This window comes from Marmota monax, unplaced genomic scaffold (assembly GCF_021218885.2).
Source record: "Marmota monax isolate L192 unplaced genomic scaffold, Marmota_monax_Labrador192_F-V1.1 WCK01_AAM20220418_F8-fsc00044, whole genome shotgun sequence".
Taxonomy (NCBI): domain Eukaryota; kingdom Metazoa; phylum Chordata; class Mammalia; order Rodentia; family Sciuridae; genus Marmota; species Marmota monax.
The window spans coordinates 10,287,117-10,313,526 of NW_026695198.1; the positions used below are offsets into that span (position 1 = coordinate 10,287,117).

General features: G+C 34.7%; 2 protein-coding genes across 13 annotated transcripts in view; one reads left to right on the forward strand and one right to left on the reverse strand.

Moving 5' to 3' along the window:
- Tmem68 (transmembrane protein 68) overlaps positions 1 to 16,596 on the reverse strand; it is a 30,164-nt gene extending 13,568 nt beyond the window's left edge. For 3 of the 12 annotated variants that reach the window (XR_006848241.2, XR_006848240.2, XM_046428496.2), the window contains exons 1-5: positions 16,462 to 16,596; positions 11,774 to 11,818; positions 10,769 to 11,162; positions 3,010 to 3,177; positions 403 to 596 (exon numbers count right to left, since the gene is read on the reverse strand). Coding sequence is in view for 10 of the 12 variants with exons in the window: in XM_046428496.2 (XP_046284452.1) it covers positions 403 to 596; positions 3,010 to 3,177; positions 10,769 to 11,093 (687 nt within the window). In the remaining 2 variants the exon portion in view is untranslated. Of the gene's footprint in view, positions 1 to 402; positions 597 to 3,009; positions 3,178 to 10,768; positions 11,163 to 11,257; positions 11,375 to 11,773; positions 11,819 to 16,081; positions 16,303 to 16,461 lie in introns of those variants that run through there. The other 9 variants (XM_046428498.2, XM_046428500.1, XM_046428502.2 and 6 more) reach the window with 9 other exon arrangements.
- A 39-nt stretch (positions 16,597 to 16,635) lies between these two features.
- The window catches only part of Tgs1 (trimethylguanosine synthase 1), a 44,160-nt gene continuing 34,385 nt past the window's right edge, over positions 16,636 to 26,410 (forward strand). Inside the window, exons 1-2 of the mRNA XM_046428494.2 lie at positions 16,636 to 16,923; positions 25,585 to 25,649. Of these exons, the coding sequence (XP_046284450.1) occupies positions 16,820 to 16,923; positions 25,585 to 25,649 (169 nt within the window). The 5' untranslated portion in view covers positions 16,636 to 16,819. The remainder of the gene's footprint in view (positions 16,924 to 25,584; positions 25,650 to 26,410) is intronic.

Below are 26,410 nucleotides of genomic sequence, written 5' to 3' on the forward strand. Positions count from 1 at the left end.
ACAACCACTCCTGAAATATACCAATTCAGTCACATCAAAAGTACCAAAGGTTTAAAACATACACAGAATTGAACTAATTACACTAGTGGGAAAAAAAAGCATAATTAAAGGAATGATGAAATTATTTGTACAAAATTACAAATATGATGAAAAGAAGATGGATTTTAAATGTAAAATAAAACCTTGCTGGATATTTGCAAAATTTCAAGAGTCATTTTTTATGTAAGATGGCTTTCTATGCACAAAGAATATTTCTCTACTGACACATTTTAAAATGTTACATATAATAATTTTTAAGCTATGTAATAAAAAGGGGGTATATTCTTATATACTTTGGCTCACTAAGCATTTATTTTAAATTTAACTAAGCTTTAGTTGAATAATTAATTTTACACAACTCACCACTTTTGCATCAATTGCAACCTGAGCAAAGCCTTTTCGATTACCCCATACGATGTTGTAAGTTTCATCACTAAATAGGGCTTCTCGAACTCCACCTGGTGAAATAGCTAACAAGTGACCACTCCTCAGAATTTCAACACATTTTTCTCTTGGTCCATGTAGAGCACAAAATACATCAAGTAATAAACTAAACCCTGTAAGAAAGATGAGATCTTAAATACATTCTTGTTCAATTCTTCCAAGAGCAAATATCTTCACACATATGAGACTATCTATATTTATATCAGTAACTTTTTTTATTTTCTAAAATTAATAACTGTTAAGGTTAACATAAGATTTATATTATTGATATATCTTACTAATAACATAACTACTGATTACTTTCTACTGATCACCTACTATTCTGGCTACTTTACATATTCAAACTCTTAAAACTCACAGCAATCTTGGTAAACAGGGATTCTTCTGTTTTACAGATGAGGAAATCTGAGCTCAGATATTCCCTAGCACACAGCTAACAAGTGCCAGGAGAGAGATTCCCATTTGAGTATGTCTGTCCCCAAACTCCTTCCATTGCATATCATGCCCAAAACACTCTAAAATATTTATTAGGGCAATCAGAAATAATATCCCACTAGCAATTACAAATCTAATCTCTCATTAACCCTTTAGGGGTTAATGTTAATTCTTTTAAAAATCACTTGAGACAATATGAATCTGACTATGCTTAGCTCTACCCAAACAGGCAAGATTATAATCAAATCTATTGAAATTAAAAGTCAGGTGAGGCTAATCTTACAAATAAATTTTTAAATAATTAATAATAGTGAACATTATTAATAGTTTTTTTAATAAAGTGAAGGTGTTTGATTCAAGAACAACTAATTATGAGTTTTAATATTGCACAGCTTTTTGAATTACAATTATTTATGGATAAAGGACATAATCCTGCCAGCAATTAAATATTTTAATAAAATCTTATGTTGGAACTTTAGAACACTGTTAATATACATGCATCACTTTTTGACACAGAAATAGGAATGGTCCCTATAAATTGTGCAGAATAACCAAATTTCTCATTTAAAGGACTGAAACAAGATTATAAATCATTAAGATTTAAATAATTTCCACCCAATATTACATTAAAAGCTCACTGATTTAACTAGATGCATTCTCCATAATAAAACAAGGAATAAGGGAGGTTTCAAAAATTACAAGACAGAAAATCTCTCTTGTACTAAGAATTATAATGGTTTTATACCTTCAGAAAGCAATGACGGACATAAAGTAAATCAATGTCAAGATGTTACAGGATCAAAAAAGAAGAAAATTATTTGAAAAGCCAATGCTAAAAATATTCACTTTACAAAAAGGGGAAAAAATGGAAGTAACCTAATGTTTGATAAATGAAAAATAGTAAAGTACACATATTAGTCATAACATCAACTGCTCCTTATAAATCAGCAAAATGTTGATGTTTACATGAAAACTTCTCCAGAAAACCCACAAAATTGTTTGTAAAACACAAAAATAGGTAAATTAAAAATGAAGTAAATCAAATAACTGGCTATATTGGAATGGTAAGATTATAATAATGTTCTTTGTTTTCCAATTTCTAAAATTATTAGGTGGCAATATTACTTTTAAATGGAAAATCTTCAGCTTAACTTATATACAAAGTAAAAATGAGTGTTTAGTGATACAATGATACCCAAAGCACTAACATGTTATGAAAAGTACTGAAGTAGATCATTACTTAATTCACTACCAAGTTTGTGTCTGTCTGGTTGATAGATCAGCTTTATTTTTATTAGTTCAGAACAAGCAATCAACATTCCTGACTTGTTTCCAATGATTTAGTAACAGAAAAAAAGATTCATCAAAATTAATTCATTCAAGAATCTTTTTAAAACTCTAGTGTTTGAAACCATTTGGCTAATTAATCTCTTTAAAAAGGCACTAAGACTTTATGAACACATTAAAAAGAATATAGTCTTCAATCTTAGAGTTTAAATCTAGGCAAATTGTGTAATAGGAGACAAAACACATATATTCTCTAGGGTAGCAAAATGATGAAGACACCATATATCTTGGCTAATTTTTTTTATAATTTTGATCTGCTATCAAATTGAAAGCTATTAACCCCTAACAGTAAAATTAAACAAAAAAATCAACATCTCATGAAAAAAAAATCATCATACGAAAAATAACTACCTTCTACATCAAAATTTACACTGCTTTTGCAAAAATCAGAATATAAAATTCAATATTTGGCCTTGCTACAGCTCAGTGGCAAGGCACTTGCCTAGCACACACAATGCCCTGGATTTGATTCCCGAGCAACAAAAATTAAAATAAATTTCAAGATTTAAGCCTTACACAGTGGCACATACCTATAGTTCCAGCAACTTGGGAGGCTAAGGCAAGAAGATCACCTAAAAACAGGCGTTTGAGGCCAGAAGGCAAAAGTCTTTTCCAAATGATACTAAAGACTTCAAAGATAGACTGCCATGTAAATGATACTAAAGACCTCAAAGATAGACGGCCATATAATTTAATCATGATGACTAAATATCTTTCTATAATTTTCTACAGTGACAAATTTACCTGGAATTTTAAAGACAAAGTGATCAGCCACTACTCGGCAAGTTCTGCCTTTGTGAATAAAAATTTTAGCCATGAAGTAGTAAAAATCTATGGGAATAGCTCCATGATAAAAAATTATAAGTGCTGGTCCTTCTTTTGGTATTTTTTCCATCCCATGAACTTCATAACCTGTTCAAAAGACAAAATGCAAATACTTAAAATATATTTATTAGTTTATCTGTACTAAAGGATAGTCAATAATTCAAAAGCTTAGTATTCTTAATGGTTCTCTTGCCATTTCCCTTTTTATTCCCTCTTTCCCTTTCCCTTTATTGCTTCCAGTTCTAGAGCCATAAAGTGGGGCAGGATGAGTGTGCACTGGCATGGAGAGGTGGCCCAGAACAAGGGCTGGAGTAATGCAGAGTGAGGGAGGCATCCACAGAGCGGACAGGAGCAGAGCAGAGTCATGACAACACCAATGCTGAAAGAGCCTGGCACAAGGTGATAAGGTTGAGTAGAAAAAGAAGGGGAACCAAGGTGCGGCAAGCACGTAAGTCAGAGCCAGGTGACAAGGTATGAGGGGGTCATTGATGAGTGGGCTGAGGAAGTGTCTGTGTAGGAGGGGTGGCCTGGTGTAGGGCAACATGGCCTGAGCAGATAAAGAAGGGTACTGTGAAGTGTGGTTGGTGACTTGGCCTGGGATGTCTGACTGAAGCAGAGTAAGAGGATATCCAAGAGTGTTAAGAATGGTGGCAATGACAGGAGATAGGTTACACAGAGGGGGATTGATCAAATGAATAAACAGATTAAGTATAAGGGGAGCCAGGGTTCTCACTGATAGGAGATGGGTTAAAAATACAGAAAAGGAGAAAATGAGAATTAGTAACTCCGTAATCACAGAGAGCATCACTAGCTCCCTAATAAGAAAAAGCCAGGTGTCTACAAACTCAACTTTTTGAGTACCATAAAGCTAAAGAAGCAAGTCTTTTAAGAAAGTATGTTTGATAGTTCAGAGCTGTGGTTCCAATTTTAAGCTGATTAAAAATTTATACTGGGTTTTAAATTCTAATATTATGTTAAGTTGGAATATTTTTTGAACCTTATATATTCTATAATATTTTTGATCTTATATGATTTTTCCACAGAAGGGAATATGATTGTTTTTATTCATTCACTTAACATTTTTTCCAAGTATTGTTCACTTATTTTCTTTCTAATTTCTTAATTCTAATTCAAGTAATTCAATTACTGAGGTTGTATGAACTTACCAAAAGGATCAACTATACAACTGGAAAAATTTTCTGAGAAATAAAATACTCTATTGAAGGATATTCTATACAGAATATTCCTGAGGTTCTCTTTGGCTTACAGAACATTAAAAAATATGAAATAAATGATCTATTTGCATAACTATTTGCCAAATCACCTAGTTGAAAGCAAATTCAAATAATCAATTAATGAAAAACAATAGTTTGCCACAGTGCCACTAAGCATTAAGTCCCAACATTATTTAATTAAGTCACTTTAAAGCACAGATATGATCATATCATTCTCTTCCCAGAAATTATCAGTGGATTACTACTGCAGTGCAAACTTCTCAAGGCCTTTTAGATCCCAGCAGCTTATTGAGTGACATTAGATGATTCATGTATCAAATGAACTAACTGTAGCTCCCTGAATATACTTTCCCACTTTTGTGCTTCTGTTCCTGTGGTTGCTTTAATTGGAGCATCTCATGCCCCCTGTTTCCCTAACTGTACAGCTCAGACTCTACCTAGTCATCAGGTTCTGGGCATTTTATCTCCAAAGACTCAAATCTATCGCCTTCTTTCTCAATATCAGTTTCAAAATGTAGTTCCATCAGCTCCCACCTGCAGTACACCAAACTTAGGGGGATTTGATGAGCAATGGAATCTCAGAGAAGGCAGTCCCAAAGATAATTATTGTCACTTCCAAGAAGGGACAATCAATCTGCAGATTTTGAGTCATCTGGGTCCCATGAATAAGAATAGCCATATTCTCTATGTAGCTCTTTTATTTGATATCATTAAATACAAATTTATTTCTTCTCTGCTCTGATACCATGCTTACCAGGCATCAACCTGATTTTCTGGTTTTCTCATGTGGATTAGCTTACTGGAGAGGATATGAAGGTCAGTAGTATGAAACTCAGGTGTCTTCTAATGGCAAAGATTTATTATGTAAGCGAGTTAACTGCCTTCTGGCTTTAGACACCAGTATCATGAATTCAGATAATGATAACCTTCTCCTAAGAGATAAATCCCTTTTAAATTTGCCATCAGAAATTAATTTTTAAGCCTATACACCTACACATTATGATAATTTAATGGTGAGGTTGCCCTTCTGGATCTTCCTCAGAAAAGCAATTAGAACTAAACTTCCTACAAAATAGTCCAAATTCCTGAGCACAGATTCAACATCCTTCAAAACCCCTAGCTTCCTAGGGTGTGGTAGCGCACACCTGTAATCCCAGCAGCTCAGGAAGATCAAGAGTTCAAAGCCAGCCTCAGCAATGGTGAGTTGCTAAACAATTCAGTGAGACCCTGTCTCTAAATAAAATACAAAAAATAGGGCTGGGAATGTGGCTTAGTGGTTGAATGCCCGAGTTCAATCCCTGGTACTAAAAAACAAACAAACAAAACCCTAGCTTTGTCTACCTCTTCAGATTGGTCATTCAGTATACTTCTCATCCACAAATAATTCATCTTCTAGTTCTGAATACACTCTGCATTTTATTTGCTGGTCTGTTTAACAAATGGTATCTACTGAGTACAATTGTGGCTATTTTTTAAAGAAAATTTCAAACACTTTTTTAAAAATATTTTTAGTTGTAGTTGAACACAATACCTTCATTTTATTTATATTTATTTTTATGTGGTGCTGAGGATCGAACCCAGCACCTCGCATGTGCTAGGCCAGCACTCTACCACTGAGTCACAACCCCAGCCCCACTTAGGCTATTTTTAAGTTGATTTTTTTTCCTAATTTATCTTCTAAGGCTTATTGAAAATAAGTTGTGCTGATCTGTACTGCATTTAGCTTACTATGTCTTTTTTTTATTGTTTCTTACACACATCACAATAGAGGAGTGCATTACATTCATAATTTTTTTGCATTGCAATTCTTAATACACCTTTATACCACAATTTATCAAATCTCTGTTTGTATATAAGGTATGTTGACCCCAAATTCACATCTTCATACATGAATTTTGTATAATGATGACCATCTCCTTCCACTATCCTTGCTCTTCTTTTTAAAAGAGCTTTTACTTTTCTGTCTTAGATCTTCCCTACTTGAAAATTATCAAATACTTTCCTGTAACTCTTCGTATTGGTCTGAAATACCACTTTTATCACTTACCAAATTCACATTTCTGAACTCTTTAATCTGTTTGATTTATAAATGATGATTCTTTCCCTGTACCAATACCACAATTTTAAACAGGATAAATAATGTTAATTTTTTTTTTCCATGAGGAGGAAAATACCTTTGTTTTCTCAAACTGGTCTTGGTTATTCCTATTTATTCTTCCATACAAATTTTATAAGTTGGATGAAAAAATCATTTGGAATTGCAAGAAATTAATAGATGAATTTGGAATATGTACTGTAGAGACTTTATCCATTCAGTTCTTTTTGAGTTCCACATACATAGTTTCTCCACACAGTTCTCAAATGTTTTGTTAGAATTAGCCCTTAAATAGAATATTTCCTGTCTAGCAAAAATTAATGGTTTAAGATAACCATTTTTTTAAAGAGAGAGAGAATTTTTTAATATTTATTTTTTTAGTTTTTCGGTAGACACAACATCTTTATTTTTATTTTTATGTGGTGCTGAGAATCGAACCCAGTGCCCCGGGCATGACAGGTGAGCGCGCTACTGCTTGAGCCACATCTCCAGCCCCATTAAGGTAACCATTTTTAAAATGACTACTGACAGCATGTGGGCCACTTAATTTTATGGGCCACTAAATCCCTTGGTTAACTATCTTATTAATACTAAGTCTGCTTCTTTCAAGTGTCTCTTATTTTCTAATTGTTTACACTTCCTACTTCTAGCCTCCGCCTCAACAATATTAAATACTAGTGGTAACAGCATCCTTGTAAAGTTCCCTATTATTGGAACTACAGTTTGCTTTTAAGATTGACATGATTAATTTCTTGAAACTAGTAGAACTTGTGTACTCTGGGCCCTTTGTGGAGGAAGGAGACAGATAACTTTGGATACTGTTTTAATTTCTTTTATGATTCTTGGTCTATTTTGTTTCTCTCTTCTTTTTGAAGCGATTTTGATCATTTCTATTTTCTTATAGCACTGGCCATTTCATTTAGTCTGTAAGTACAGTGGTAAGAAATAGTTACTTTATTGGTACTATTCATTCTTCAAAGCCTTGTTCAAAGGCTACCTCCTCTGTGAATAATCCTTTTATTTTTGTCCTGTAGAAAAAGAAAATAAATTATCCAAGGTCACACAGAGGGACCAGGATATAAACCTACATTTGCCCAACTCCAAAGTCTGTATTCTTGCTCCATACCACAGGTATGTACATGATAAACTAGACCTATGATTTTCAATTGCTGATTATGACTTATGAAATAAACTTATTCCAGTATGAAATAACTCTGGTGAGTTATCATCAACATTTTTCTTATTAAAAAAGAACAGAAAACATAACACATTATATATAGAAAGCATATATACTTTCCATAAAACAGTATATACACATGTATGCATACTGGATAGCAAAATACCTTCCTTACCAGGAATAACTGTAAAAATCTGATACCCTAAAACTGTATTTTTAATATCTTAGGGACTCATTAAATATGCTAAGTTGAACCAAATAATGATCAAGAGACAAGGGGTTCATATTCTAGTGCCTTCCAAATTATCAGAGAAAGGTGCTTTATAATTATGACAGTTAATGTTTATTGAAATTTTGTATATAACAAATTATGCTAACATTTTACATGAAATTTCACTGAATCCTTGTAACAACTCATTTAGAAGAATTGAGATTCAGAAAAATATCCTTTTTGAAAAAGTTAAAGTAGCTTCCTCAAATCTTTATCAATTACAAAGAAAAAAGAAGAAACTTTATAATATAGAAACCTGGCAGATATCTTCTTGAACAAGTGATTGAAGTTATAATAACCAGTTACATCATAACTCCTGTAATATAATGCATTGAGAAGTACCCAGCATCATTTGTGTGGTATTCTTGTCAAAAATTCAAAAACTCAATCTAACTATAAAAAAACATCAAATTCAAACTGAAAGTCTAAAGCAATTAACCAGTGCCAAAACAAGTAAACAAGGTACCAAGGTCATGAAAGACAAAAAAAAATACTAAGAAACTGCCAGAGACTGGAGAAGATATGACAACTAAATGCAACAAGAGATCCTAAAAAAGGAACACTTACAAGAAAGTTTAAAATTTGAGTAAAGATAGAAATATAGCTTAGTAGGACACCACCTGCTTTGATGCATAAGGCTTTCAGTACAACCCCCAGCACCATAAATAAAACAAAATAGGAGTAAAAACTATAATTTAATAGTAGTATATGAAGCTTATATAAAGATACTAACTTTCAAGGAAACTGGGTGAAGTATATATGGAAACTCCTGATACTGTTATATATACCTTTATTGCCTATGATTTAATCTATATGACGCTTTTAGTGAATAAAATGTGTCCAATTCTTTAAAAATAACAAAATATGCAGTAAAGAAAGTTAGGGTTTGTGTTATCATGGTCGATTTTTTAAAAACCAGTATTCGTGTATTATAAGTAACAAGTCATATGGTCAGACTACCTCTTTAGTCAAAGCCTACATTTTCCAAAATTTTTCTATTGCCAATGAATTGAATAAGTTACACTGGAAGTAAGCAAGCATAAACATTATTTTTAGACAATGAATAAACTCCCTTGTAAAACAAAATCGAAAACCACAATAACATATACCTAAGATTAAACAAATGAGTAAATATCTCAAAGAGAAAATGTTCCTTATTTTCCTAAAGCAAACGTTATGATTCTCATTACTTTGACAGTTGTCCCAAAATACACAGATTTTAATTTTCTCAAAAATAGATATTTATTGAGGACTCTTCTTTATTAATTTTCAGGGGGAAATCATTAAACATTAAGAGTCCAGCATTTTAAAACGTTTTTCATATATTCTAGGAATAATGCTTTTTAAAAAATGGGTCCAAAGTTTTTAGTTTAAAGAGTATTATAAGACTGTAGGAAAAGGAGTTCACTGCCTATCACCAAGTAAACTACCTAGAAATGGAGACATTTAAGAAACATCAAACTAATGTTCCTCCACATAGTAAAGCCATATGCTACACAACACATAAGAATCACAAAATCTTGAAAAATTGTAGATTTTTACATTACACTACATTTTACATTACACTCAGTCTCAGGACAAAAATATAACTTCAAAATAAAAAACAATGTAAAGATTTTATACAAAGATATTTATGTGATAATTAAAATGAATAATAATTAATATATAAGAATATTTAAAATAATAATTACAAACAAATTACTATTTAATGATAGGTAACTAAATAATTATAGGATTTACAGAATTCCACGAAGCCATTAAAAATCATATTTATGAGAAGGCTTAGTGACATGAAAAATATTAATCTGCCATGCATATAACAATAATAAAGACATTTTTAAAAATGACAGACATACCAACATTTTTAATAGAACTCATTTGCATGGTAAATGTTAGGTGATTGCTTTTTCTTTGTATTTTTCAGTATCACTACGTTTTTGCAACGTATACTGTTATTAAAAAATGAAAGATTCTTTTAAAAGTATAATTAAAATTGACTTGACAACAATTTACAAAATCTAAATGTGCACATAAATGCCTTTTATTCATGTTACTAAAAAATAGGGTAAAGAAAATCAATACTTTAAGAAGTATAACTTCTCCTAATAAAATGTTAAGCTACCAATAATAAAAGATTTAAGCAGATTAAGAATTAAATATTTCCTCCAATACCTAAAAATATCTTAAAATTATACATTTTGCTACAAAATAAATTTATTGCTTAAATCTACTAAATCAAACCATGTCTCCTGGAATATAAATAAATTGAAATGTCTTACTCTATATGATCTTGAAATATAAGGGTTTATATGTGTGGGAGGGGGATGTTTCCCAGCAAGTAGTATAAATGATGCCACTAAATTTCCTAATTATTGTCTTAAACTCAATGAACAATAACAGTCCACACAGATGTAGCCTCTGTAGACAAGCATGTGTACATTGATGAAATATCATTTTGCCTTATGAAAAACAATGAGAGTGTATGAGAGCTCCTACTGACAAGCAGGGACTTTAATAGTAATAAAGAAACATTAAGAACTCAAAATATCAAAGGTACATAGTTCCTGTTTGCAAACTTGCTGTACACTGTGACTTTTGACCCTGGATCCCCAAACCTGGACAGATTTACTATAAGACACAGAGCACAAGACTTAAAGCCGGATGTCAGAGGTTACATCATGCTCTGCTTCCTAGTGTACCATGACAAATAACCTCTCTTAGCCTGTTTGGGGAAAGTCATTTTAAGAAAACCATACATGTGCACAATGCAAACAGATAACAAGGAATATCACTTCCATTATTTTTATTAATATCGTCTCAATTAATAAAACAGAATGATAAAATAGGTTCAGTGCCACACAGAGACAGCAACACAGAGAAATCAAAACATTCTTGCTTACCATGCCAAACTGCTGCATGTCCATCCCACAGAGTTGCCACTGTTTTCCTTGCACCGTCCCATAAATTATGAGAATAAGCTTCTTTTAATACATTTTTTCTCTTATAAATGTGTAAGAAAATAATAGTAAGATAAAGAAGAAAGATAGTAAAATAAGGAAGTATTAAAAGAATTAGTGGTGTAAAAACCCACAAGAGATGGTTTGCAAAATTCAAATAGTCCTCCAATTGCTCCACACCAAACCATTCTTCGAGTATGTGAATCAGACAGGTCATATAGGGTATAGAATCCTGTCCTGAAGCACAGGTTTGATTTTTGTCTATCATTTTTCTTTAGGTGAAAATGACAAATTCAATCTGTTTCTTCATTGCCATAGCAGGTCTTTAATTTTGACACTACAAAGAAAAATAATTCATAGTTATTCTCTTCAGAGATACAAAGTTAAATGTTGGAGTCTACATAAGTAGCATATTTAGTCATTTCTTAATACCAAAAATAAGTAGATGATTAATGCTTAACTTTGTTGCAGGTTTACATGTGAAAATGATAAGGTTTCAACTGTTTACTCATGAGTGTGTTGGGTTTAGCTTTTGAAATAACTTGCAAGCTGTAAGTGAAAGAAGAAAAAACTAATGAATGAAATTTCAGATCAACCTTAATAATTTGACTCATATCTCAAATACAGATATTAAACATTTAGGTCTTATACAAGATTATGTTGAAATTAAATATGTTCTTCACAAAAGAATACATTAATAGTTAATTTGGTAAAAAAATAACCAAATTCTTTAGAAAATGATGACATACATTTTTGGATACTGTCTTTTATAAAGAAACAGGTTCACAGAAAAGCTATCTATTCTTTTGACATTATATAATAAAAAAAATTATCAATACTGCCTTTTATCTTATAGTCATTAAATTTTTTACTTAAATATTAAATGCTTAAAAATACAGCTGTACAATTATTCTATGAATTCAGCTCTAAAATGGTCATTTAACTTACCAGAAATTACATAAATATCTTTTCCCAAGCTTCAGTGTATATATTCTGAAAAACAGTAAGCAAATGGAAGAAATATGTGACTAAAGAAAAAGATTGGGCTGGGGATGTAGCACGAGGGAACAGCACCTTTCATAAGCAATGCCTTCGGTTCAATCTCTAGCATCTCTCTCTGTTAATACCAAAAATGTATCTTCTCATATGTACGTATCTTCTCATATGTACGTATCTTCTCCGTTATGTACATATCTATAGTATGTATAGATATGTATATAAAAAGACAATCATTAATACCTTGAGTTGAATTTCCATAAAATAAATAGCACAAGATATTTACAAATGTTTAACGAAAATGATTATAGTCCCAAGATAGTATGTCACAATTAAGAATTATAGTCATGCTACCGCTGTTTGCTATGGACAATTGTTTAGTGCCACTATACAAAGCTCCACCTAAGAATTTATTTTAACGGAGCTATAAAAAGATTTACTTCTTCTGAAAAAGTCGGAATGAGTAATTGACTATCTCTCTTTACTAACTTTACCAGATAAGTTGACAAATCATAATCCCTACACAAGATTTCCTCTCTCCATTCATATTTTCTCTGGTTCTGATTCTATTCTTAGCGATATTTTACCATTATTCCATATTACATAACTTTAATGAAAATTATCTCAAATCCACTGTGGCTGAGGCAGGAAATAAATAAATGAAAGAAAGGAACAGAGAAAAGAACAGACATACACTCAAGACAACATATAGTTGTCTTTATGCCAAGATTTTCTTGCGAATTGGCTTATTAATAATACACATATTTTGAGGACTTTTCCAGCTACTGAGGATTTAGTCTAATTTCCTTGTAACCAATAGCATTTACTTATGAGAAACTTAGGCCTGTTACATTAACAGGAGATGAACACAACATACATTAAGACCTCAACCTGGGCTTTATGTATATCATATTCTAACCAATCCACCTAAAGAGCTGAATCACTATAATTGTAATTCATCTGTGTTTGCACATTTGTAATGCAACACATCAAATTCAATACTTTCAAAAATGGTAGGAGCTAGGGCTATAGCAGAGTGCTGCTTGCCTACCATGTACAAGGCAGTGAGTTAGAAACTCAGAAAAAAATAAAATTAAAAAAATACAGCAACAATAAAAGAAAGGAAATATTAAGTGTTGATGAAAATGTCGAGAAATCAGAAATTTCATACATTGCTGACTGGAATGTAAAATAGTGTGGCTCAGTGGTAGAACGCCAGCCTCACGTGTAAGGCACTGGGTTTGATCCTCAGCACCACATAAAAATAAATATAGTTTAAAAAATCAGACACTTCCAACAAGTGGAAAATTCCATACTTGACCTTATGTAAAAGGGCACAGTCAAAACGCAGGTGCATTTAAAATACTGTGTAAAATTACCTTAAGGCTATATGCATAATGTGTATATGAAACCTAAGTTAATTTTGTATTCAGACTTTGGTACCATCAGCAAGATGTCTCATTATGTTCATGCAAATTTCCAAAATCCCAAAAAATCCAAAATATAAAACACTTAGCATCAAGAATTTCAAATAAAGGAAACAACCTATATACTATGTTTTTTCCTATACATACATATCTATGATGAAATTGAGCACTTCTACCTTTTCATTTAAAGGAGTCATGTCACAGCTTCTCTTTAGCATATCCAAATTTCCAGTACACTATTGTATTCTGGGGGTCATTGTAAAGACAATTAGGGGTTATTTGAACACAATCATTGCACTATCACAACCTGTGTGTGTGTGTGTGTGGTACTGAAGATTGAACCTAGGAATGCTCTACCACAAAGCTATATCCCAGCCCTCTTTATTTTTCTATTTTGAGACAGGGCCTCCTTAAATTGCTGAGGCCAGCCTAGAACTTGTAATCCTCCTGCCTCAGCCTCCAGAGAGTAGTTGGAATTATAGGTGTGCACCATCACATGTGGATATAATATTGTGATTCTTAATCTCAGAACTGAGGCAGTACTTACTGAGTGACTAATGGACAGGTAGCATATACACTGGACAAAGGGATGATTCACATCCAAGAAGAATGGAGAAGGACAGCACAAGATTTCATTATGCTGCTCCTAACAGTATACAATTAAAAATTTTAATTTGTTTATTTCAGGCATCTTCCACTTAATGTTTGTGGACTGGGGATGACCAAAGACCTGAAACTGCAGAAAGTAAAACCATGGGAAAAGGGGAACTATAGTATCCCTCTTCTCCTTTTAATCACATCCTTACTCAGCATACATAATGAGCACAGAAAAGGGAAGACAAACAGAACAGGTAGGGCTCCAAGAAGGATTATATGGAAACCTACACAAAATCAAGTAGACTTTTAACAGTGCCACATATAAGAATCCCTTCCACAAATGGTCACCCACTCCCAATTTTGATTTTAACGTTTCTAAAAAAATTTAAAAATTTTTTTTAAAAAATCACACACAAGGGTGCCCCATTCCATATTCAAAACCATCCATAACTACTAAAAAGGTCTCTCATACTTATCTCACTATCTTTTACGTAAGTCCATTAGACAACCTCTTAAACTTCAGAAGTTATATGAATGAAGCTACAGTTTATCTAATATTTCAGTCAAGATATCTGGCAAACCCAAACCTCTCCTGCCTCCTCTCCCTTTCCCTGGTGCTGGGGGTCAAACCCAGGGACACACTCTTGACAGGCACCAATCCTCTCTTTAAAATACATCAAAAATCTGTTTGAACTGATAAACTCAGTAAGGTGGCAGGACATAAAATCAACACACTAAAGTCAATTGCTTTTTTTTAATAATACACTAAAAATGAAACTACTGAGAAAAAAATCAATTCCATTCACAATAATTACAATAACAAAACAAAACCTAGGAATAAATTTAACCAAGGAAGTGAATAATCTCTACAATAAAAATTACAAAACAATTATGAAAAAAATTAAAGAGGATGCAAAACATGGAAAGACATGCCCTCTTCATGGGTGGAAAGAACAGTGTTAATATGTCCATTCTGCCCAAAATGATCATCAGATTCAAAGCAATCCCTACCAAAATATCAATGACATTCTTCACAGAACTAGAAAAAAAAAAATCCCAAAACTCATATGGAACCAAAAAACTTACAACAGCTAAAGCAATTCTAAGCAAGAACAACTAAGCCAAAATAATGAATGCTGGCAGGGATGCAGAGAAAGGAGAACTCTCATACACTGTTAGCTGTAATGTAAGTTAGCGTAGCCATTATGGAAAACAGTATAGAGGCGCCTCAAAAATCTAGAAATAGAATTATGATTCAACAGACCCACTACTGAGTATATATCCAAAAGAAGTGAAATCAGTATGTAGAAGAGTCACCTGCACTCCATGATTAATTGCAGCACTGTTCACTATAGCTAAGATATGGAATCAACCTAGGTGTCCATCAACAATTGAGTGGACAAAAATATTGTAGCATATCTACACACAATTCGTCATAAAAAAAAAAAAAAAAGAATGAAATTCTGTTATTTGCAGCAACGTGGAGGAAATTGGAGGACATTATGTTTAGTGAACTGTTAGGCAGAGAAAGGTAAATGCTACATGTTTTCACATGTATATACTAAAAAAAAATGCTACTTCTTTGGCCTTCTTAAATGGCTAAATTCGGCATATCTCTGCCCTCAAAGTGTGGCAACAGTTAAGGATGCAGGAATACACATTTCCTTTGAAAACTAGTCTTCTATTTCCACCCACTCAGAAGAGTAACCGAACTTAGAATCATTTCAAATGTCTGAATTTTAACTAGTTCTTACATAGTTCTAAAGAAGTACCAATATCATCTTGGCATTCATAACCCAAAAATCAACTTTCAACCTTGAACTTTCTTTTTCGAAAGGTGGCTGCCTAGGAAGTCTCAAGGAACACTACACTCAACTTTTTCTTTTTTTTCAAAGTCAAGAGTACTGTTCCAGTTTCTTGTTAAAGGTATTTAGCAGCTTTGAAGGCTGAGACCTGCTTAACAGGCTTACAAACCCCAGTGACTAGGTGCATGGCGCCCGTAAGGTCTGGACAGACTCGTATTAAAAAGCCTGATATACATGGTTTCATTTAGTCCTTCAAGCTGACGATCAGGTAGTTTCTGTTGCTAATCCCCATTTTCAACATGAAGTTCAGAAAGGTTAAGGCACGTTCCAGGTCACACGGGCAGTAAAGGAGCATAAACCAAGGTTCCAAGCCTGCTTCGGGACGCGAACACTCCTGACCAGCACCCACGAGGCCTGCAGTCGCCACATACTTTCCTCTAGCTTTCATACCCAGGAGGTTCGGTCAGGCTTCCCGGATCTGGGAAGTCACCCGGCAAGCTAAGAAGATCTCTAATGAGGCTCAAGACACCTCGCCCAGCCACCGAAATTTGGACGAAACGCGCTGAATCGGAGGTTTTCGAGAGCAAGACGGGGGACACGGACTGATAGTGACCCAGACAGGACCTCTCCTTCCGGTCAGCCAGGGGCCCGAGCCGAACACCCAACAAGGCGGAAAGCCGAGCGCACCGACGGGGCATTCCGGAGAGGCCCGGGGAGACCCGACGCACGCCCTTCGCCGCTTCCAGCCGCGCGCTACAGACGCGACGCCGGGCTGGAGGAGCCCGGGGAAGTCAAGGGGAGACGGACGCACCTAAGACGGTGAAAGATAAGGGCAACTCGCCTTCACCTTCCAGCGGCAGAAGGAACTCAGTGGCTTAACTTCGAAGTGAGACGGGCAGATTCGCAGAGCGGGTTTCCCATAAGCAATCAGTAAAAAGGAAGCCCGGGCCGGGTTAGGTGTGACACCGCCTTCGCCCCGCCCTTTCCTGTGGCCTCCCGGAGCAACTTCCTGTGGCGGCTCCTCCGCTAGCTCTAGGCTGCTCCATGCCGGGGCCGGTTCCTAGCTTCTCACCCCCCAGCGGACACCGGAGGCCTCCTTTTGGTCTCCGGTAACGAACCAGAAACCTAGTCCGAGTGTCGTGCGTCAGGAAGACCCTTAAAGGGGCAAAATGTGCTGCGAGAAGTGGAACCACGTGGCCGAAATGTTTCTCTTCATTGACGAGCGGGAGGAGGACTGTAAGATCCATTGCCTCTGCTCCAGGGCTTTTGTGGAGTGAGTAGAAACTGATCTCTCTTCATTTCTGGCCCTATCGTTGCCCAGTAATGTCGGCGTGGCAAATACACTTGTAATGGTTCCTCATAAACAGATTTTTCGACCCTGTGGCAGGGCGGTGTTGAAGAAAAACAAAACCCGGGAGAGGTAACGGAGTGGTCGCCCACGGCGAGTATTAGATGAACGACTGAGGCTGACCTCGTAGGCTGGTAGGGGAAAACGTGGTAGTTTAAACATATCACTTCCTGTTTACAGATTGAGAGGGCATTTTAAAGTTGGGAGGAAGGGAAATGTAAAACGAAATTCCAAATGAATGTGAAGGTTTGAAGTTGAGTAACCTGGTTTTGGTTAGCATCTCTTTTCAAACATTAAAATCTGTTCAAATGCGTGTACTTGGAAAGTCTAGCTGTTTGAGATGAAAGGCTTAACTATTTTTACAACTGTTTTGGAGATAGCTTTGTTTGGGGAAAATATTGAAGGTAAAAATTGCAAGAAAAGTAGAGTGGGGCGGGGTGCAAATCGTAATCTAGAGACTGTTTTCTTTATAGGTAGGTTAAGCCATTTAAAGATTTTTTTCATTTCTGAAACGGGTATAGTTACCCTAATTATTGCATTCTGCCCCTTTGTGCCGGGCGCGGTGACGCACGCCGGTAATCCCAGCCGCTTTGGAGGCTGAGTTTGGAGGATTGTGAGTTCAAAGCCAGCCTCAGCAAAAGCGAGTCGATAAGCAACTCAGTGAGACCCTGTCCCTAAATGAAAAATACAAAAGAGGTCTCGGGATGTGGCTCAGTGGTCGAAATGCCACTGAGTTCAATCCCCAGTACACACCAAAAAAATCGTCATTGGAAGTGACTTTCAGGTGATAGGTTATAAATGTAGTTTAATGTAGGAGAATTTAAGTTAGAAGAAATTATTTTTCATTGTGTGTTTTTGTGAAGTAATCTGAAAATTAAACCCAAAAAAGTAAACTCCATATTAAATTTAATGTAAAAGTATTGTCCCCTTTGTAGTCAGGCATGCGTACAAGTATGTATTTATTTGATGAATACTTTCTGATCCCCTGTGTATCAGATATGCTGGAAGGCACTGGGGTACTTAAAGCCTGTCCCTGCCTGCATTGAATTTTCTTTCTAGCAAAGGAGATCAATATTAATTTTAAGAAAGCTGATTATATAATTACTTGACTAATTATAGTTATGAGTGCCATGAGAGAGAAGTATTTGATTCTTCACTGATAACCTAACTTTTCTCCAAGGGTCACAGAGGTTTTGGGGGAAAAGTAACATTTGGAAAGAGGTCTAAAGGTAATAAACTGGGGTAAGATTGAGTGAGAGGAAGCATTCCCTGCAAGCTGAACTTTGATAAACCCTAGGAAAAGCAAAAGAAAGCCTGTGAAACCAAACAAAGTGACTGGCAAGGAAAAATAGGAGATAAGGTTGGTAAAGTCAGCAGAGTAAAGACATACAGGACATTGGATACTTTATATAGTCCCTGAATTCACAATGACTCAATTTAATGATGGTGCAAAAGCAAATTATTCAGGAGAAATCATATTCAGATTTTGAATTGTGTTCTTTTCCTGGGCCAACAATATGCAGTGCCATACTCTTGTGATGCTAGGCAAAGCAGAAGCAACATCTCACAGTCCCAACCCCATGAAAACAATCTCTACAGTTTACTGTGTTACTAAACTAGGATATTTGGTGGATGTATTTTCAGTTCAAGATAGGTTTATCTGGAAATAACCACATCATAAATCAAGGAGCATCTATATAGGAAAACCTTATACTTGGAATGACATAATCAAATTAACATTTTTTTAAGTTTTAGTTGGACACAATACCTTTATTTTATTTATTTTTATGTGGTGCTGAGGACCGAACCCAGCACCTCGCTCGCACATGCTAGGCGAGTGCTCTACCACTGAGCCCCAGCCCCAGATTAGCAGTTTTTAAAGATTACTCTGGCAGTGGATAGCAGGAGAACCACTGAAGCCTGTTGTCCAGGCAAGAAAAAATATTTGCTTGCATTAGGATAAATGGCAATAGAAATGGGAAAAGATGGGAGAGGAATTATTGGGGTTGGAGATTGGAGTGGATGTGGGGGAATAAAGAAAAGATAAAGAATGGAAAACAGGAGACTAAGTTAAAGGTAAATTCCTGATTTGGGTCTTATATTGCTGCCTTTCACTGATAATAATCCCTGGAGAATATTAGTTTTATTTGGGGGCAGTGGTGAAGAGATTATAAATTTGATTTTGTATATTTTGATTCTGTGGTACCTACAAGCTAGATAAGGATGGGTTGTGTAAGGAGTTGGATATATTAGTTTGGAGCCTTGGAGAATTCTGTGCTGGTCCTAAAAAACCATGAGTTTCAGGGGTAGGGGATTCCATTCTGGAGGAATTCCAACATTTTTTTAAAATGAAAAGAAACCTGATAGATTAACTGAGAAACAGCAAGCCTAAGTATACTGCCATCAAGTGTTTTAGTGAAGGAGTAATTAACATTTGAAAAGTATTAAAATTAAAATAACAAGCAAAATGAGAATCCACTAGAACCATTACACTACCTGTGTGACTCACACCATGTACAACCAGAGGAATGAGGAGTTATACTCCATTTGTGTACAGTGTGTCAAAATACATGCTACTGTCATGTATAACTAATTAGAACAAATAAAATTTTTAAAAAATAAATTAAAAAAGAATTCAGTAGAGTAGGCAAAAGTCCATTGGATTGATAATGCCTTGTTGTTTTACATTTTCTACTGACAGCCTCTCCTTGACCAAATGTTCTATGCCTTCTTTAAAATTAGGTCATGTTTGGGGGCCTTGTCTTCAGCCTTCCTGGCCCAGTTTTATCAAGAATCCTGCAAAATCTTTTTAGTGAGAATTCTCAATCCTTGATTTCTGAGAATACTGGTCATCACTGTAGCAAGAACCTCCTACTGTTGATTTGTCCTCTTAGTAATTTTCCAGTTACAGACTCTACTTACAGCCTATATTTCCCCAGCTGCCTGCTGTATTGATGGTTAAGCCAGATCTCTCTACCCTGTTGCTGTGGTCTTTATGCCTATCACAGTAATCTTGAATAAAATCTTTGTTACCATTTTGACAAGTGTCAGAATAACTTTTTCTTTTAAAAAAAAAAAATTATTTTTTCCTTCAGGTCTTCCAGAAGCCCCTTGTGGTATGATTATCTTTACATCATTCAAGTAGAAAATTGAGTTTTAGTAAAAGCCTTAAAAAAAAAAGAAAAGAAAAGAAAAAAGCCAGTAAATGTAGCCCTGCAATTCTACCCCTTATCTGTGTCACCAAATTTTTTCTACTATCAGGCCAGTTGATATGGCATATAGATTTCATTGATTCTTTCTAATTAAGATATTTAAAGTCACTAGAATAACTGATGCCCTATTGAAATACCTTAACATTAATAAGAATTAGTAGGACTGTTCTAGAAACTGAAGACCCTATATTTACCTGTGATCATACCCATGTAATACTGTCTGATGATGATCTCTAGGTTTATATAACAAAATCACTTTTTTGTTTGTTTTCTCTCCAACATAGTCCTGAGCCAAAATTTAAAAGTATTAACCTTGCAGACAGATTATCTACCTGTTTTCCTTTCCCAGTTCTACCAAAAGTCAACTTGTGGCCTTGGGCAAGACACATAAAATTTCTATGATCACATTTCAGCATTTCCAGAAAGGGATTCCTTTCACTTTTACTATTAAAATCTACACTAATCTGTAGTCTTTGCAACAGCAGTATTGCTACTCATACTTAAAGAGATTTTGAAGAGTTCTTTATTCATTCCCATGTATTTTATTTTGACCTTGGAAGTGTAAACCACTGATAGAAGATAACTTAGTGACAGTAGTGGTAATTGTTGTATTCAAAAGTATGTTGATGATGGCATTTGCAGATAATGGATGGAGTTAGAGAATAAAATGCTAAGTGTAATAAGCCAATCCCAAAAAGCCAAAGGCGAATGTTTTCTTTAATATGAGGATGCTGACTCCTAATGGCAATGGTGGATGGAGTGTGGGAGGAATGGAGGAACTTTAGATAGGACAAAGGAAAGGGAGGGAATAGAAGGGGCATGGGAGTAAGAAAGACTGGTGTAATGAGTTAAACAATCATTACCCTAAGTACATGTATGAAGACACGAATGGTATGAAAATACTTTGTGTACAACCAGTGACTTGAAAAGTTGTACTCTATATGTGTAATATGAAATCAGTTGCATTTTGCCATCATATATAAAATTAGAATAAATTAATAATTTTTTAAAAAGTATGATGATGAGAATTGGTAGCTGCTTAGTCAAGACTCAGAGTAGAACAGTGTCTTAATGGGGGCCTCCTATTTTATAATTCAAGTCAAAAGTTAAGATTTACTTAGCTCTTACGTGTACCATGTCCAGAAGTTTATTCATGCCGAATCTTTAAGCACTGTGGATTGGATTACACTGACCAACCTCTAGATTGCTTTGTAGAGAGTACTTAACAGGTATAATGGGAAATTCTTTAGATACTAGGCATCAGAAATATATCATTTCCAGAGATGAAGACCCTTTGAGATACTTGAAAGTTGTCAAAGGTAGAAAAAATAGTTTTCACATTTTAAGAGTTAGCATTGTCTTACTACTGTTCTTTCTGCCTCATATTATGTGTAGCCTTGGAATATACTAGTAATAATCTTGGAGTACTGTTTCACCTCTCACTCACAAAGAAGTATTTCTTCTGCTTCCACTGGACTTGAAGACTTTTTAAGCTAGGCTTGTAGCCTAGCTCTGGATGGGACCAAGGAGATCATCAGAAAAGAGTACCTGATTGTGTGTTAGAGATGTAGGCCAAGAAAGAAGAATCAGTCTGTAGTCTGTGCCAGCCAATATTGTATGCTTATTAACCCTTAGCCAATAGCCTGGTTGGGTCCTAGTGTTGCTTAAAAACGTTGAGAGAGGGAATATAAGTTTTAAAATATTTTTAAAAGTTTAAAAATATTTTTCATATCATACCTCTAGAAAACAATGGATGACTGGATTTGAATTAAAGCAACTTTACTTAAAATACAATTTATCACTTAATCACACATTACATTGAATCTAGTCTTTTTGAACTAAAATGTGCATTGTTTTCTTTGCAGCTAGTTTCATACATATTCTTAAAACTTAGAAATTAGAATCTCTGCCTCACCTTTTCAAAATAGGTAAAGAGAAGAGAACTTTTTTTTTTTTTTTAATTTAGCTCTGTTACTGCTCAAATTCTAGCCCTATAGAACAAAAAGAACTTAGAGATAGGATCTTGGAGGATCTTAGAATTGTTTCCAGTAGTCATTGAGAAGTCTATAGGAATGGAAACATGCTGGGAGTTCAGGGACTTTTTAAGAGAGGCAAGAGGTTATTTTATAATTTAAAATCAATATGTTTGATTGCTGAAGGAGATCTAAAATATATTATTAAAAAAGTTCATTACCATATAGCAGAAAACAGCCATTACCATAGGTTCCATGTGTCTTTTCAGTGCTTAACAGCTGTTTCTCATACAAAATTATTGCAATATATCACCTCAAAGGCAGGAAATATGAAATAATATTGTAACAACATTTTATTTTCTAGCAGTCCTATATCAACAATGTTTTATGGACACTAAATTTTCTATTTAATGTACATAGTCAAGTTTCTATATATTATCTGTAGGAGGAAGATGTAATTGGATTATTATGGAGCTCTTGATCACTACAGCATCTTTGTAGCAACAGTTTTTAAACTAACCTTGGCATTGACTGGGTATAGTGGTGCACATCTGTAATCCCAGCAACTTGGGAGGCTGCAGCAGGAGGATTGCAAGTTCAAGGCCAGCCTCAGCAACTTAGGCCCTAAGGAATTTAGTGAGATCCTATCTCAAAAAACAAAAGAGCTGAGGATGTAGCTCAGTGGCAAAGCATCCCTGGTTTTAATCCCCAGTACCAAAAAATAAACAAACAAACTCGTATTAAAATATGAAAGTGCAAAATATCTATACTATGTCTGCAACTATAAAATTTTTGCTTATGTAAAAAGTTTAGCATAAAAGAGGAAAATGCTGAAGTGGTGAGGCTCGATTTTTGTTATGAAATTGCTTGTGCTACTAGGAAACAAAAGCTATGTATATCTATATAAATGCATATTATGTTCTTCTAACCTTTGAAGAACAAATCATAGAAGTCATTCTGAGTATTCCATTAAGTATGTTCCCAAAACAAAGGTATTCTCCTGTATAACCACTATGGATTCAAATTTCCCCAGCTTTCCCAATAGTATGTCTCTCCTTTCTGATCTAGGATCCCATGTAGGAACCTGTTGTGTTTACTTTATGTGTCTTACCTGAAAAAAATCCCTTCCTCTTTTGGAAACTACATCCTAAGTTTCATATTTTCCTTTTCATGTCCTCAACAATTATAAAAGTTTGTGACCTTACATCCTGTAGGTTGACTTTACTTAACCTGGGACTATCTGACTGTGTCATCAGGAACACAGGTCATGCCTCAGCAGGAACTCCAGAAAAATGATATGCTTAGCTCTGTATGGCTTCAGGAGGCACTTTGGAAACCATTTCTCTAGGGGTGATATGGTTCCCAGTTTTTTCTACTGTAAATTCAAAATGGTACCCTTTGTATTAATCAGTATTTTGGGGGGGCATATTCCAATATGTAATTGGAACTAGTAGTGTAATTCCAATTTACACCAGTGTCCTGTTCCTCAAGTCTTTTCCTTGACTAATAACTTCCACTTCAGTCAGCTACCTCTATGAAGGTTGGCAAAGAATGATTCTTGCTTCATTCTTTCTCCATTTATTAGCTTTCTATAAGGAGTTCTTTTCCTTCTCTCCTTATGTATTTATATTAATATAGACTCTTGGTTTATTTTATTAATAGGCTGTATTCCATTACTGTCATTATTTTGTTGCTCATATTATCTTTGATTTTGCCAGTGGGGAATCCTTTTGAAGTGTATTTATAGCTTCTGACACAAGATGACCCAGACTTACCTTTCACAGTCCATAGAATTGCCATTTTTCCAGTCCACCTTGGTTAAAACCTGAAAGCTGGGTGCTTTTCGCACTTGTTGCTCCGATGCTCTCTCAGAAGACAGTTAAGCAATAAATAAAACTACATGTGTGCACACATACATAACACATTTTAAATTATATTTTTAGCTGGGTGTGGTGGCACATGCCTATAATCTCAACAATTCAGGAGACTGAGGCAGGAGGATCACAAGTTTGAAACCAGCTGCAGCAACTGAGAGAAAACCCATCTCAAAAAAGGGCTGAAATGTAGCTCAGTGGTAGAGAACACCTGGGTTCAATCCCTAGTTCCCTCCCTCTCTAAAATAATGTTTATATGTGTGCATATAAACTTAAATAACATTAGTTTTTAACAGTACTTCCAGTATTGGCCCAACACCTTGGATTTTTCTAGCTTTCCTCATTTTTAGATGATTGTTTTGAGCCCACCATGTGTTTGGTTAACCATCTTCAACAAGAAGAATCTGGGCTAACCATCCATTTGAGTACAATACATTGGATTTGTACAGAATCTGAGTACAGAACAGTGGATTTTGCAGTCTTGGCTATCAATACATTGTCTCATATATTTACTTATATGCTCATTGAAATCAGTCTGGCAGCCTTACTGGCCCTCTGCTTCACCTGACACCCCATATCTTTGGGCACTGTCAAGTATACCCCTAATTCCCTGTGTGCAGCTCCCATCCCCTATTTCACCCCAGTACTTGTTCTTGATGGACTTGAGGGCCTGCTGCTAAACACATTTTCACTTGCCTATTCATTGTCCTGTGAGTCATCATCAATTTTATGTTTAATAAAGTATCTCCCCAAAAGAAACAGGAAGATATGAAAATAAATCTACTACACAATAATTTATTGAAGGTCCATTAGGAAAGTAGTGTTAGCTATAACCACCAGTAGGCCTTATGGTAGCAGTTAAAATGAAAGTAGGTATGCGAAGAAATGTTTAATAAGAACTTCATTGTTTGCTAGTCCCCAAAACAACCTTTGCTCTGATCATGAATACCTTGTCTACTAAACAAGGGATAGTCCATTGGCAAGTGGACTAGATAGAGTCTGCCTCTGAATTTATATGTGTGTAAGCTAAATCCTTGTCCTATTATTTTATACTCAATTCTTAACAGCAAAATTTAGAGAATACTACATTGTTTATATATCATAAAGAGGATCAGATTCTTCCCTTAATATCTAGGAGAAACACCACATAATTTTTATAATTAGTAGTTATAAATGCTGCCATGTGTCAGAAACTATGTTAAGTATTTTGTATATACTATTAATCTCTTTTTTTTAAGAGAGAGATAATTTTTTTAATATTTATTTTTTAGTTTTCAGTGGACACAACATCTTTATTTTACTTTTATGTGGTTCTGAGGATCGAACCCAGCGTCCAGGCAAGCACGCTACCGCTTGAGCCACATCCCCAGCCCATACTATTAATCTTTACAACTGTATGAGAAATTTATATTTAACTGTTTTGTAGGTGAGGAGAATGTGTTAGCATTTTGCTTTTATATTCCTTAATCTTTTTATGAATTAATAGTTCAATTTATTTTAATATGGACTACTTAATTTGCTTCACAGGGATCGAAAATTATGCAACTTGGGATTAAAAGGCTACTATGTCAGAGGCAGTGGCAACAATGCAGGTAATGTAGTATAAAATTGTATGCCCTTATTTTGCTAAAATTGACCCTAATGTTGTATTAATTTGTGTACAGTTTGTTAATGTAAATTTGCTAACTTTAAATGATAAGTAGCAAATAATCCTATAATTAGTCCTTTCATATATACATATATTATCTAATTTCATATATATTATGAATATTATATATCTACATGCATACATGGTTCTAGACTCTTCATCAAAGCAGATACTTTATTTTTCTGTACCTCCTTTATGGACTTGATGTAGCCTTTTTTACCCTGTGCAGCATTCCTTCCTGAGTTGTTGGCATTAGATAAGAGCAGTCTGGAATTTGAAACTTTGAAAAATAGAGAATGTGTAGTTTCTTAGTTTCTTCATTAAAATTTATTTTGTGTACCAGCGATTCATGATAGATTCCAAATAACTAGCCGTAGTCTTTACTTGAAGTAAAGAGGCCACCCCTTATCTGGTTTAACTTTTCCAAATAACATAAAATTTGGTCTATACCTTGAGTCTGTCTTAGACTTTCCTACTCCATTGGCCCTTACATGTAGACATTTCATGTTTCTAGATATAGATTAAAACTGCAGCATGGAGTTAGAAGCCGGAGCCAGATTAAGTACATTCTGTCACAGTTATCTTTGAAAATCCTTTAACTCCCATAGTGGCACCTAACTTTTGTTTATTTATTTAGCAGTACTAGAAATTTAACACAGGGGTGTTCTACTTCTGAGCCAGATCCCCAACTCTGTTTTGTTTTTA